The sequence below is a fragment of the Aethalodelphis obliquidens genome, unplaced genomic scaffold (genome assembly GCF_003676395.1).
Source record: "Aethalodelphis obliquidens isolate GAN/ISIS:26980383/991018 unplaced genomic scaffold, ASM367639v1 scaffold81, whole genome shotgun sequence".
In the NCBI taxonomy this organism is placed as follows: domain Eukaryota; kingdom Metazoa; phylum Chordata; class Mammalia; order Artiodactyla; family Delphinidae; genus Aethalodelphis; species Aethalodelphis obliquidens.
In genome coordinates, this window is record NW_020838025.1 from 3659853 (window position 1) to 3674947 (window position 15095).

The window sequence follows — 15095 nt, forward strand, 5'->3', positions numbered from 1 at the left end:
CTCTCTCTCTCTCTCTCTCTCTCTCTCTCTCTCTCTCTCTCTCTCTCTCTCTTTCTCTCTCTCTCTCTCTCTCTCTCAGGCTTAAATTGGGAAAGATTCTTACGTCACAGGTGATTCCAAAATGCAAGAAAGGCTGCACCTTTCACCAGAAGTTTTGCCTTAGGTGGGTCCTGTGAACATTACATCTCTCCACTGAACTTTAGGGACTACAGCAGTATTCCCATATGCTCTACTGGCTTAATATAGCTTTTCTACAAGAAACTGACCCCTCTCCACCCTCCCGCCAAAAAAAACCCCCTCAGATCTGAAATTCTTGCAGTTCCAGACGTGAGCTTCTTAAGAACACATTGAAAAGTGGAGGACAAATAAGAGAGAGGATTATACTACAACTCTGTCACTTGAGAACCACCATCACCAAATAATCAGTCCAAAAAATCGTGAGCAGCAAGCTCTACGGAGCTTGCTCTGGGGAGCAAGCATTTAACTGGCATTTATCTTTCAAATCTTGACCAGAAAGGCAATAACGAGGCCCTGGGAAGCCGGGGAGAATTAAGGATCGCATGGCCTGCTGCGCACGCCTGCCGGCTCCGCCTGCTGAGGAGGGAGTTCCCCAGCCCGGCACAGCAGCTGCCCGCCCGCCCGTGTGGAGACCTAGCCCGGGAACGGTGAGAACAAAGCTGTGTGCCCATCGCAGCAGGTCCGGAGCCCCGGGTGCTGATGCTCCCCCGGTCTTCCCACCGCCCTTCCAGGCTACAGCGGAGGTTTGCGCACCCAGCGCACCTGGGTTCAGTCAAGCCTCTGCTCCGCCATTAATAAACCTTTCCTTCCTTGAGACACAGAATCTCCATTTTTCCAACCATAAAAGCAGTTTAACCATACGACCAGTTAGGGTTTTCACTTAAAGGCCTCAGAAGAGGGCTGGGCACAGAGAAAAGTTCAACTGTGACAATTAATTAATTCTTGGGTGTGCACTAAACAACAAGATCTCCTGCCACTATTCTTTCTGGGTTGCTAAGCGGTACCAGGAAAGTCATTTTGTTAAGAATGCTAAGTGTGGGTCACCGAAGCGAGAAAAATTAGGAGTTGGTAGAGAGGGAGGAAGAAAGGCATGTTTATAGTCAACGTAGGACATCCGATGATCCATATAGGTCAAATGTCGTCATAGAAGAGTAAACGATAAACGCACCGAGAGTTGCAAAATCAAGCGCCTACAGGACCTGGCGAGCAATGCTCCCGAGTGAGGAGGCCCAGGGACGTCGGCAGAGGATGCCGTGAGCTGGTGACCCAGACAGCATATTCTCCAAAGGGAAGAGTCAGCGAACACTGCTGGACTGCTCACGCTCACTGTGGGCAGATCTTCTGTTCCAAGATAGGATCCAAAGCTGCATGCTTAAGTGAAATTTCCTGCTGTTTTCCACATGGTTCAGGCCAAGCCAAACTACATCTCCCGTTTAGAAGATCCCCAGTTCCTTCACGAGCTTGACAGGGAAAACAAATGCCACCGCTGCCCTATCCTGGCCCTCCCGTTTCCGGCCCTCCAATACCAACCCCAGAACTGCTCTGCATGTGGACTCCAGGGCAGGATCATGGGAAAAACCGCAGATGCGGTTTCAGTCAGATCTGATGGGAATGCTGATCCTACGCATTACTGGCTGTGTGAGTCAGGGCAAGTGAATTAACATGTCTAAACCTCAGATCTTCCCAGCTGGGGAAGAAAATGGGAATAAAACGCACCTAGGGCACGGGCTGCTATGAGGGTTGCAGGAGAAATCAAGCAACAAGTTCAAGGCCTAAGACAAAGGAGACACTGAGGACATGTTCATCCTTTTCTACCATTTCATTTCACTCATTTAAAAAGCCAGCTTAGGGCTTCCCTGGTGGCGCAGTGGTTGGGAGTCCGCCTGCCGATGCGGGGGACGTGGGTTCGTGCCCTGGTCCGGGAAGATCCCACATGCTGCAGAGCGGCTGAGCCCGTGAGCCATGGCCGCTGAGCCTGTGCGTCCGGAGCCTGTGATCCGCAACGGGAGAGGCCACAATGGTGAGAGGCCCGCGTACCGCAAAAAAAAAAAAAAGCCAGCTTACAACTAACAACATCGCAACACAGTTAATAGTCAAAGGATCATATCAATGGTTGGCTGGAAAAAACCTAGAAGGTCTCCTCTCAGCCTCGATGCTATCTAACCTCAGGAATGGCTGTGAAACCCAGGACTGCCACAGACATCGCCTTCTTGAGAGGTTTCGTCAGCTCTCAGCTAGGGGAGCAGTAGGTGGCATGACAGGGTTCCTGCCCATCAGTGAGATCCTGGACCCAAGCCCATGACTACAGCTGAAGCAATGCTCATCCCCACACCCTGCAGGCGCTGGGACGCGCAGAGTACGCACAGCGGCTCTGCTGTAAACTGCACGGGGGGCCCGGGAGCTTCGGTGCTGCTGTTGAAGAAAGAGCAGGTAGATGAGGCTCAGAGGCAACCGGTACGAAGCTCTTGGAGCAAAACGATCAAATGACTCCTCACGGAGCGGCTGAAACTACAAACCACGCAACAGTTCTCAGGTGGTGAGAAATGAGTTTCATTCACGCTGTGTCCAACCCATCAATCACTAAATGCATTCTACTGTGTACCTACAACATGCAACAGGGGCTTGTAAGACTTAGCCATACCCTGCACAGCTGTGCCAGATGCTTCATAAACATTCTCACTTCAACCTCACCCCATAGTGGATACATCATCACAGCCACTGTACACAGGAGGAGACTGAGGGTCAGAAAGCTGAAAGGCGGCAGAGCTGGGGTCGGCACCACACCGCCACCGTGTCGGCCAGGGGTAGGAGCAAGGGTTTGTTTGTTTTGTTTTTTTAAGCCAAGTGAGGAAAAATATTTTTAAATGTAAGACATGAAATGAGAAGCTTAGCAGAATCTTCCATCAGTACTATATCTACCTCTACCCCCCACCCTCTCTCTCTTTTTCCTGTGGTAAGCATAGTGTTTTGTTCTTTTTTTTTTTTTTTTTTTGAAAGAGTTGTCTGAAACCATTCCCTTACTTCCTGACCTCACAAGTATTACCCAACCCTCTGTCATCAGCCCTCTGCTCTGCCCCTACTTCCCCCCGTACCCAGCCCCTGCACTCAGGCAGCACGACATATGCAGCCCCGGCAAAGACCAACAGTGACCTCTCTGTTACCAAATCCCATCCAATGGCGCGAGTTACGACTTCTCATTTCGTAAACTCCCATCTCAGTTCACAGAACATTAATCTTTGCCGGTAATCCTTCCAGTTCTCTGAGCACTCCTTCAGGCACTTCACTTTCCCGAGAATTGCTCCTTAAAAGCTTCGAAGTCAGCCTTCTCCTATTCTCACTCTAGCGGGCAGGTTCATCCTGGGCAACCTCAGCCACTCCCATCGCTTTTTCTATCACAGGTCTTCTGTTGATCTTAAATGTACCTCACCAGCCAGGAGCACCTCCTCAGGCTCCAGACCTCTATCTTCAATTCCTTAGTAGACATCTCCACATGGATGCTACACGGGCATCCTGAAATCAACAAACCTAAACCTGAACTCCACCCATTCTTTCATGTGCCCCTCCTCTCACGGGCCCCAACATCAGTGAAAGAGACCGACACCCACTGCCAAATCCTGGGAGGACACAACACTCCCCGTCCCTTTGCACCAACATCAGTCAGCCACTCACTGCTCAATATGCCTCGATCTGTCACATCTCTCCACCACTCAAGGCCATCATCGTCTCCCCAGCAGACTACTGCATGTTACCTTGGGCCATGCGCAGCATTTCCATGTGCTCCTTTCCCATCGGACCTTCAGCAAACCTGCCACAAGCCAGGATCGAAGCTGCCATGGAACCTCCCTGATCCCTGCTTCCCCTCATCAGGGGACACCTCTACCTCTGGATTTCTATAGCATCCCAACCTCTCACTCTGTATTTTGTGGTCTGTTGTACGTCTGGATCCTCCAGTAGATTCTAAATTCCTTGAGGGCAGAAACTTACCCTCCCCTTTACCCTCTTTATAATCCCTGAGCGTGGACCATCAGTAGACTTTGAGAAAATGACCTCATAGAAAAGGTCAGATTCTGACCTTGACACTGAAGGGGAGGTAGAGATTCCCAAGGTAGGGAAAGAGGGGGAGAACGGAGGCCATGCAGGAGCAGGAATGGGTATGAAGAAAAATCGGGGACTGAACACAAGGCACGCCCCTGAGAGGCAACAGTTAGGTTAACGGAGAGAATCCCCGATCAGATGAAAATGATCGTGAATTCCATGTAGGCAAGGATTAGTGGAAATAACACAGGCAAAAGCTATGTTCACAAAGCACATAATTCATAAACGTATATTCTCACTTAACCTCATAATGATTCTATAGAGTAGGTATTATTGTCATCTGATTCAGAGGATTAATTATGGGACAAGAAGATTTCTCCCAAAGTTGGGTGCCAACTTTTAATTATCAGAACCCAGCATCTTTTGGCTTCCAAACTCCATGATCTCCAACAGTAAAAAAAAATAATTCCTTATATTTCATTAGTAACTGTAATTCAAGAAGTTCCCTGTCTTATCATACTCAGGGTTAGAGAACACGATGACATGGGTAATTTAGAAAGAAGAATCTAGCAACAAGAAGCAGGACAGCCAGCTTCAAGAGGAGAGAAGCAAGAAGCAGGAAGACCAGAGAGGAGGTCAGTACAGGGCCACATGTGACACTAGGAGGGCCTGGATCTGGAAGATGACTGGGAGGAGCAAGGTGAGGACAGAAACAAAGGAATGATATTGTAACAGAAGAAGCAGAAAGACTAGATAAGTGACTGACTAGATGGGGGCAAGGAAGAGAGAAAGATCCAGTCCAGTACTGAGGTCTTAAACTCTCTCAACTAAGAGATGAACCAAATATTCATACACAGGGATGAAAGGAAAATGATGTGTGCCAAAGGAAGGAAAGACAGTTCAAGTTTAGAAATGCTGAGTTTGAGGAACACAGACAGACGACACACTCCAGCGTACACAGTGGACTGAAGTCTGGGGAAGGGAAGATTGTAGAAGAGAGGTGATGGCCGACCATCCGAGGAGACATGCACGCTCGTGAGAAAAAGAAAATGCAAAAATGAGGAGCCGTGGCCTAAATTAGGGGGGGCATTTCATCTAGAGAAGGTAGTATAAGAGACGAAGGAGGCAAGAGGATAGTCTCATAAGCCAGCTGAGGAGAATAAAACATCTCATTTCCCAAACCTGGAAAACAAACTTGACTCCAGAAAAATCCAAATATCATGTCTGAACTAATTAAAACCCAACTCTCTCATATAGTTTCCATAGGAATTAAGAAAATGGGAGCATGGATGCCCCCAAAGTACAAATAATCACCCACAGCCAGGGTCTCTGGATTTTGAACCGAATTCGAAAAGAAGAAACTCATGGGGCTTCCCTGGTGGCGCAGTGGTTGAGAGTCTGCCTGCCGATGCAGGGGACATGGGTTCGTGCCCCGGTCTGGGACGATCCCACATGCCGCGGAGCGGCTGGGCCCGTGAGCCACGGCCGCTGAGCCTGCGCATCCAGAGCCTGTGCTCCGCAACGGGAGAGGCCACAGCAGTGAGAGGCCCGCATACCGCAAAAAAAAGAAAAAAAAAAAAATACATGGTAAAAGAAGAAAACTCATAAATGAATCATCCAGATCGCTAAGCAGTGCCCCTCACCTACGTCAAGGGGCGGAAACTCCTGCTGAACTTATTTTGCATTTCACTATCTTTTTCAAGAGGTGACAGGGAATGTGCTTACTAGGTGCTTTTCCCTGGCCTTGAAAACTCATCCGTTATTGCACAGTGAGCTGCTAGCTTGTATCTATTCCTTTCCTCTTCTGTATACTATTTGTTCCTTTTAAACTTCATTCAAATATAATTTACATACCATAATTTTCATCCATTTTAAATGTACAATTCAATGATTTTTAATTAATTTATAGAGCTGTGCAACCACCATCATAATCCAGTTTTTATCACCCTAATAAAACCCCTCATACCCTTACAGTGAGTCTCCACGCCCACCCCTAGCCCTCATCTACTTTCCACCCCTATAGACTTGCCTCTAGACATTTCATCTTAGTGGTATTTTGTATCTGGCTTCTTTCCCTAGCAAAACGTTTTTGAATCCATCCATATTATAGGTGTATTTCACTCCTTTTTATTGCTGAGTAGTATTCCATTATGTGACTTTACTGCCTTTGGTTTATCCATTCATCAGTTGACATTTGGGTTGATTCAACTCTTAGCTATTATGAATAATGCTACTAAAAACTTATATGCTACTTGCATATAAGTCTTTGCATAGGTCTATGTTTCCATTTCTCTTGAGTAGATACCTATAAGTGGAATTGTTGGGTCAGAACATAAATTTAGGTGAAACTTTTTAAAAAACTACCAACCTGTTTTCAAAGTGGCCGTATGATTTTAAATTCCCACCAGCGGTGTACAAGGGTTCCTTCCTCTCCATATCCTCGGTGACATTTCTAATTGTCTTTTTTATTTATAGCCATTCTGGTTGATGTGAAATAGTATCTCACTGTGTTTTTTATTTGAATTCCCCCAATGACTAATGATATTGAGCATTTTTTCATGTGCTTTTGGTAAAAAGTCTATACAAATCTTTAGACCACTTTTTAATTGGGCTGTTTTTTTCTTATTAGGAAGTTGTAGAAGTTCTCTGTATGTTCTGAATTTAATCCTTCATCAGAAACATGATATGCAAATATTTCCTCCCAGACTCTTTTCCGTGTCCTCCTTAATGGCTGTCTGCTATCTCTTACTGCTGCTCTGGCTCACCCACTTCTAGACACTGCTTTTCCTCCAGTGTGGATAAGCCATACTGGATTTCCTGTTATCAAGTAAGGTATACGTGAAGCCAAAAAGATGGAAAACCACATAACTCGCCCACAGAGGAACAGAAAATTAGAGATGTCTTTCATGTAAACTCCTTGAAATGTTTCCACGAGAACTTGGATTCAAGAAAATAAGGTTTGCTGAAATCCAAAGGTCATTATTATGAAGTTTAGAAAACTGCCTCAATCCCAGTAAACTTTTATGGGGGGGGGGGGGGGAAGTAGGGTTTTACCTCCTTGCCTTACTTTAAAAACGCGGCAACACCGACACTCAAAAAGGCGGGAGTCTAAGAGCCCTAATCATTGTCTATGATCCATTAACCAATGGATACCTTTTGACCACCCACTATATACCACCTACCCTAGCGATTCAAGGTGAGAGGCATGGACAGGGCTTCTAAACTCTCAAAAGAGCTGATTGGTGGAGGGGAGGAAATCACTGAAAATTCGGACACCACTTCTTTGTTCTTTTTTTTTTGTTTTTTGCGGTATGCGGGCCTCTCACTTTGTGGCCTCTCCCGTTGCGGAGCATAGGCTCCGGACGCGCAGGCTCAGCGGCCATGGCTCACGGGCCCAGCTGCTCCGCGGCATGTGGGATCCTCCCGGACCGGGGCACGAACCTGTGTCCCCTGCACCGGCAGGCGGACTCTCAACCACCGCGTCACCAGGGAAGCCCAGACACCACTTTTTCCATCTACTACCAAATCCAGCCCCTGAACTTCACGTGTTACTAGGGAGCAGAAGAGAAGGACAAAGTAACAGAGAAAGAAACATGTGCCTCTCCACTTGCGGCCCAATTCTTAAATATACTTTTGCCTCCGAAGTGCTCTCTCCCTGCTGACTCAGCAGATGCAACTGCTGATGCAATCGGAAGATTGCCTTGTACTTGGAGGGGACGAGCTTACTTGGGGGCTCTCTGCAGCTGTGTGGTATAGGAGCAATATCAGTGAGGGGACACGAAGGCCTCACATGGTTTCATTTCATGAGAAACAGTGCAACGTCCCTACAGTGAACTGTTCCCGAAACACATCTGGCTTCAGCAGCACACTTATGACAACAGTTCCCAGGATTTCTTCTCTCTTGGATCGACACCTGAGGAGTCAGAAAACAGGGCCTAGACACAGAGAAGGCTGCTCAAGGAGAACTGGGGGGACTGTCCTAGAGCATTCAGAGCAACGTCACGTGCACATATGGTCTCAGGTAATCCCGATAAAAAGGTTGTGAGGAATCTGAAGCTCAGAAAAGTTAGGGTACTTAGCCCAAAATCACACACCAGTCACTCAAAGCTAATTTAATGGTTCACTCCTAGCCAAACTCTGAGGTTGGATGGAATCCAGTTAGCACAGAGAAATACAGGGACTTACGAGACAAATGTTCAAATGGTAATAAATTCTTCATGGGAACCTATGTTTGAGGAAAACGTAGAAGCCCACATAAATCTGGGTCCTGATAGGGATTTTTTTTAGGGGCTTCAGTCCGAAATTCCAAAAAGGTGGGGTGACGATGAAGGTCACACAGCTGGTTAGTGTAAATCCAAAACTAGAACCCTAGAGATTACAGGAATGACTGGATGCTGAATATATTTGAGCTTATAAAACACTCTTTACATATATCAGCGCTAGATCTCTTAATTTATATACAGTTGGAGATTGTTAAAACGTCTCATCATACATGTATGTAAGAACATGTGCTGAGGTTAGGGGCTGGGGCGTGTAGAGTGAGGCGGAAGCAGGATGGCAAGGCATAGGCTAATATGTCCTGAGCACATTCTTTGACCTAGGTTCTGACAGGTGCCTTATGGACTATGTCACATAATCCTTATCACAATCCTGTTGTATGGCTGCTATTATTCTCATTTCAGAGATGAGGACACTCAGTCACAGAGACGTTAAGTAACTTTCCCAGGGCCACACAGTGGCATTCAGACGGAGAGAGCGTACACAGAAACGGTCCATGCTTCCTGGCACACTGAAAGAGCACAGAAAAACAGACAATTCTTATGTGGCACAGTCGTTCCTATCCAAAGAATAAGCCTTTTCTGAATCGTGGGGATATCTTTTTTTTTTTTCTTCTTTTTTTTAAAAGTAAAGATCGAAATACTGTGTGTTCAAATTCCTGCCTAACTGTTTCTCTCCCCCCCACCCCGGCCCCCAGAAATCAAACCAGGAATAACCTATGCTGAGCCCTTGCGTCAATCGTCCCCGAGTGTTTCCTGACACGTATTTTTGCTTACAGTCCCTCAGAACTAAAGAATGGGGCTCAACGTGACATTTGCAAAATTACCAGGTAAGCGGTAGGGAAAAATGCAAAGAAAATCTTACTTGATCAATAACTGTTATTTACACTATGTGGCCATTTAGGGGTTTTAGCGGTCACCAACCAACTAACAAAATAAACCAGCATTTATCCTTGCCTTTCATTAAATGTAAAACAGCAAACATGCAGGGTGGCATCAGTGAGAGAAACTTAACTTGCCGTCACTTTGTTTTTAAGCTTTGTTTCATCTAGAGACCATCTCTAAAAGAACAAGAAAGATTAAACTAATAATTGGGGAAGTTTTTCATACCCAAACTAAAGTACATATTACTTTTCAGATGTGACAGTCTAGATCAAGGTTCACTGAGATTCCCCAAGAGGTCAAGACAACATCTACCTACACTACTGGGTAGCTAGAAAATGGTCATGCAAGGGCAGCTGTGCCAGGGGAGTGACACTCTGCAATTTGCGTGACTTTGGTATTTCATTCCCACCTGGCAGGTAGAGCAGTGATATATCGTTGATACTTTCACACTTTGTGCCTAAGTGTGACATGCCCCAACGAGCAACAATGCAGCTTCACCAAAAGCAAAAGGACCGAGATTCTTCAACACATATCGTTCAGAATGTGACTGCTATTAATGACACAAAAGTCAGAGAGTGAACATCTACTGAGTACTAGACACTGTGCTTGAAACGTATGCAGAGCGTTTAACTCTCAGAAGATTCAGCAAAATGGCCGCTATTCATTCCATCTTACAAAGTCATGAAGTGACTGAACCAGCATTGTCAAAGGGGACTGCCTGCAATGCCCTCTATCTGCCCTGTCCAATACAGGAGCCACATGTGGCTGAAGCAGTATCTGGCTACAAAGCCCACGCGTTTCTCCAGCACACACAGGTGAACACACGATCCCCCTTACACACAAACACAGGCAGCCACAGCCGCAACACACACATCCCACAAAACCACTCTCACAAACCCACTGGCACAAAATGATGATCTACTGTGGAACCAGTGTTCGTATGTCATTGCCTCTGCTAATTCAGTTTAAAAGGAGTTGGAAGAGGGGGAGCAGAGGGGAGAATAAGAAAAGGATTTTTACCCTCAATTATCACCCTGTAATCAAGCTCTGCACTAAACAAACAGGGAATAACATCTTGGGAGATAAGGAGTGTGTGAGCTGTGAGAAAACAGCCTTTACACTGTCAAAACAGCTTCTAGTTTTTCTTAATTGAATCACCAAACTACTTGTCATTAAAAATGTTCCCTAACCTGGCCAAGCTCTTTACTGACAGCAAAGAACAACATGATAAAACCTCCTGGGGAAAGAAAGCCACTCACTTTTAACGGTCTTTGTTACTGAGTGGGAACATTGCAGAGAAACGCTTCTGGGCATAGCCACAGGCTTTGGAAAAACTGGGGCAATGATACAGAAGAGAAGAAAGGCTGGCAGGAAAGAATATACCACAGACTTAATTCTAAAAAAAAAAAAAAAAAACTATGTCACACAGAACTCTCTATATTAAGTTCTGAACCTTCCAGAGCAACCCACAGATGGTTATTCCTGCTTCGCAGGAACTATTTTTCTCTCCACTACCATATTTATTGCATAGGATAACCCGTAACAGGCTTTAACCACTAATTTGTTTCAGCTGCCTCATAAATGTAGAATTTGTAAATGAAGTAATAAACAAGCCCAAGCCTATTCCACTGAATTAAGAAATCCTATATTCTAGAGCGTTAATCCCGTACATAAACTAAAGAAGCAAAACTGTGAGGTGACATGCTCAGCAGACTGTCTCAAAGCCACGGAACGGTTCAATAATCACTGTGGAACAAGGTTACTCATACCTGATGTTATTTATGACTCAGAGTATCTTTAAGGACTATTTCTGACATGCTGATTTAAGACTGTGTTTGATGATAAATATAACTGATCAGTAAATCGTCATTTAGTAAGAGTGCTTGTTCATACAATTAAAACTTTAAAGTATATAATAAACAGATACAAAATCCCTACCCAACCCTGAGAAGTATGGGTCCTTCCGTTCCACAACGGAAAAGCACAGCAGATCCAGGGAGCCGACACTAAGGGTGGAAATACTCCATGCCTATTATGCTATGGTTCGCAAACCATTCTACTTGCATTTACAATGGTTTTGAAAATCATTCGTTAGTAATTGTTACAAGGTATAACCAGTGTTTCAGGAGATGATGCAGCTGCCCCTTTTCAGGCTGGGTCCCTCAGCTAGACCACTTATCCTGTTTAAAAGTTACCTATCCTCTCTCTACTTCCCTTAGGGTTCTATTCTGGGTTAGATGAAAGTAACTGTTAATAGTTTAATTGGGGAAATTAAGTCAAGCAGGTATCTTAACCCAGGTAAAGCTGCACATCTTAAGAAGCTTCTAAGGGCATGGACGCTGATGTAGATCTGATGGAGCAGAAACGGCCAAGACTGAGACACTTCATTAAGTTAAAGACAGGCTTGAACGATCCTGTTCCAAGACAACATTTGAAACTGGCAACAGGAGTACAGATGGCAGCTGAATCAGGCATTTTAAACTTGTAAAGCTTAATAAGACTGTGGGTCTCATCATAACAGGCTAGTCCAGGTATAAATTACCAGCCTGTGTAAGGACGTTTAAGCCAGGAATACCAGTTTTTAAAAACACTGGTAGCAGAGAATAAAAGGGAAAGAATCACCAAGGGGACAAGGTTACTCGGGAACAGCCTACACTTAAATTTCAGGCAGCAATTTAAGAACCTGTTTTTAGATTATAATCATCAAAACTATCTTCCTGGGTTCGCTTCTTCAAAGAAGGGAAACAAAATATATACTTCGCCGCCTGTCATGTAGGGAAATGAGGGCTAAATTCATGCTGTTAGCTCTAAAACAAAATCATTCCAAAACATAATTGTAACTATAGTAAACATTATTAGTGAGACGTGAAAATTCAGAAATGGCCTTCCTTGTCAACTTACATCCACACAGTTCATTTGTAAATTGTTAGCTCCAGTTTTAAAAAAAAAAAGACAAAATGTAACTGGATGGTCAAGAGATTTATGGGGGTGATTGCCCAGAGGGACTGCTGACAGCTGTGCAGGTCTGACCTCTGTGGAAGAGAGAGGGGAGCAAGGAGGCAGAGGAGGCAGATTCAGACTTCAGTGTAGTTTGAAGAAAGTTTTTTTTTGCGGTACATGGGCCTCTCACCGTTGCGGCCTCTCCCGTGGCGGAGTACAGGCTCCGGACGCGCAGGCTCAGCGGCCCTGGCTCACAGGCCCAGCCGCTCCGCGGCATGTGGGATCTTCCCGGACCAGGGCACGAACCCGTGTCCCCTGCATTGGCAGGCGGACTCTCAACCACTGCGCCACCAGGGAAGCCCTGAAGAAAGTTTTGACCAGACTGATGCAAAGTCCTCCAGCCAAAGTCACTCGTCAGAGAAACCCCTACTGTCCCAGAAACAGGCTTGTCTTAGTATCATGTGCTCAGTTACTGGCTGGGAGCAGTCCATGCGAAGCATGGCATCAGCAAGAAAACAGTGCTGGGTTCAGAACACTGAGCTGGAGTTGCCCATCAATTACACTCCTTGCAGTAGGAGATCTGAGAGGCCCGTTCTCATGGCTGTCAGGCAAATCCAATGTTCATAAACCATTTCACTGATTATATGATACAGTGGTGCAGGTCTTTAACAACATGAACTCAAAATTCCAAAATAGCAAAAGGTTTAAAATTTTCATATTCTCAGCACAATACGTATAATCTAGACTTGTAAATTAAAATAGGTACCAGACTGCAATTATTTTTAATAACTGTCCTCCTTGAGAATGAATTTAAATATTAATGACAATTGTTCCTTTTTATTTCTCTTCCTAACGATGGTCCCTAAAGTTTCTTAAGTATTATAAAAAAAAAAAGTCATGGACAAAAAATTCAAAATGACCTGCTAGTTTTACTCTTTCCCAGTTCTTGATGATTAAATAGCTTAAAACTAAGAGAGAGAAAAAGATATTTCAAAGAGCGCCTGCCAAAGACTGCACTAAAAGAATAACCACATGCTACCATTCTGTTATATAAAATTCTAATTTTCTGCTCCCAAATTTTGTTGATTCTATTTGTAAGGATATCAAACACTGAATTAAAAATCTAATCAAGGTAATTTTCACCGGTATATTTATTTTCATTTTCAAACAGTTAGCACAGAGAGCCAGAAATTCACATTCTACTCATGGGACTTGGGGGTGGGGGATTTAGGGGTGAGGTCACCAGTTCTTTTTTTTTTTTTTAATGTTTTTTCGTCTGTTTATTGAAGTATAGTTGATTTACAATGTTGTGTTAGTTTCTGGTGTATAGCAAAGTGATTCAGTTCTATATATATATATATATATATATATATATATACACACACACACACACATTCTTTTTCATGTTCCTTTCAATTATGGTTTATTACAGGAAATTGAGTACAGTTCCCTGCACCATACAGTAGGACCTCGTTGTGTGAGGCCACCAATTCTTTAGGCACTCAAAGCATTCACAGTGCAATAAACTGAGTCTTTAAATTACTAAAGACATCTTTTAACTAGCCCGAAACGGCAATAGTTCAGCCTGTGAGGAAGCCCAGCACTCTGTAGGGCAGGCATCAAAGCACTGAAGTGACGTCTCCCCGCTTCTCCTACAGATAATGAGCTGCACGGTCCAGGGAATCACACCCCAAGTAACACAAGCGATGGACCCGGAAAGAACACCACCATTAACAACGAATTTGACACTGTCGTCTTGCCTGGGCTTTACCTCGTCATCTTTGTGGCAAGCATCTTGCTGAATGGTCTAGCAGTGTGGATCTTCTTCCACATTAGGAATAAAACCAGCTTCATATTTTATCTCAAGAACATAGTGGTTGCTGACCTCATAATGACGCTGACGTTCCCATTTCGAATAGTCCACGATGCAGGATTTGGACCTTGGGACTTCAAGTTTATCCTCTGCCGATACACTTCGGTTTTATTTTACGCCAACATGTATACTTCCATCGTGTTTCTCGGGCTGATAAGCATTGATCGCTACCTGAAGGTGGTAAAGCCGTTTGGCGACTCTCGCATGTACAGCATAACCTTTACAAAGATTTTGTCTATTGGTGTCTGGGTGCTCATGGCTATCCTGTCCTTGCCAAACATCATTCTAACAAACGGTCAACCAACTAGGGAAAATATTCATGAGTGCATGAAACTTAAGAGTCCTCTGGGAGTGAAATGGCATAAGGCCATCATTTATGTCAACAGCTGCTTGTTTGTGGTTGTGCTGGCGATGTTGATAGGATGTTACATAGCCATATCCAGGTACATCCACAAATCCAGCAGGCAGTTCGTGAGCCAGTCCAGCCGAAAGCGAAGACACAACCAGAGCATTCGGGTGGTCGTGGCCGTGTTTTTCACCTGTTTCCTACCCTATCACTTGTGCAGGATTCCTTTCACTTTTAGTCACCTGGACAGACTCTTAGATGAATCGGCACACGAAATCCTATATTACTGCAAAGAAATGACGCTTTTCTTGTCTGCGTGCAACGTGTGCCTGGATCCGATAATTTACTTTTTTATGTGTCGCTCATTCTCAAGAAGGCTGTTCAAGAAATCAAATATCAGAACGAGGAGTGAGAGCATCCGATCACTGCAAAGTGTCAGAAGATCAGAGGTCCGCATATACTATGATTATACTGACGTGTAGGAGTTAAAGGCCACCAGGCCTTCTCTTGCTTGTCGAAGTCAATGTGTACAAAGTGTAAATAAATTTGTCTTTTGATTACCCTCGCTTGAGCCCATCGAAATATGGATGAAAAGAGAACTGAGATGATATGAAGTTGGGGTATAATTTGGAACTGAGAAAAACATTAAGGCATACCAAAAAAGTGAAATTAACAAGAGGCGGGATCATGGCTCAAGGTTGAAGGAGCAGGTTACAGGTGC

At 44.7% G+C, this 15095-nt stretch overlaps 2 protein-coding genes across 8 annotated transcripts in view; one reads left to right on the forward strand and one right to left on the reverse strand.

The window, feature by feature from the left end:
- GPR87 (G protein-coupled receptor 87) overlaps window positions 1-14940 on the forward strand; it is a 23397-nt gene extending 8457 nt beyond the window's left edge. For 2 of the 7 annotated variants that reach the window (XM_027092815.1, XM_027092814.1), the window contains 3 exons: window positions 514-665; window positions 9029-9160; window positions 13814-14940. In XM_027092815.1, coding sequence (XP_026948616.1) covers window positions 9127-9160; window positions 13814-14856 — 1077 coding nt within the window. In that variant the 5' untranslated portion in view covers window positions 514-665; window positions 9029-9126 and the 3' untranslated portion in view covers window positions 14857-14940. Of the gene's footprint in view, window positions 1-513; window positions 666-4577; window positions 4689-9028; window positions 9161-13813 lie in introns of all 7 variants that reach the window. The other 5 variants (XM_027092816.1, XM_027092813.1, XM_027092817.1 and 2 more) reach the window with 4 other exon arrangements.
- Window positions 1-15095, reverse strand: part of MED12L (mediator complex subunit 12L) — a 330647-nt gene that overhangs the window by 122952 nt on the left and 192600 nt on the right. The gene's annotated exons all lie outside the window — the stretch shown is intronic.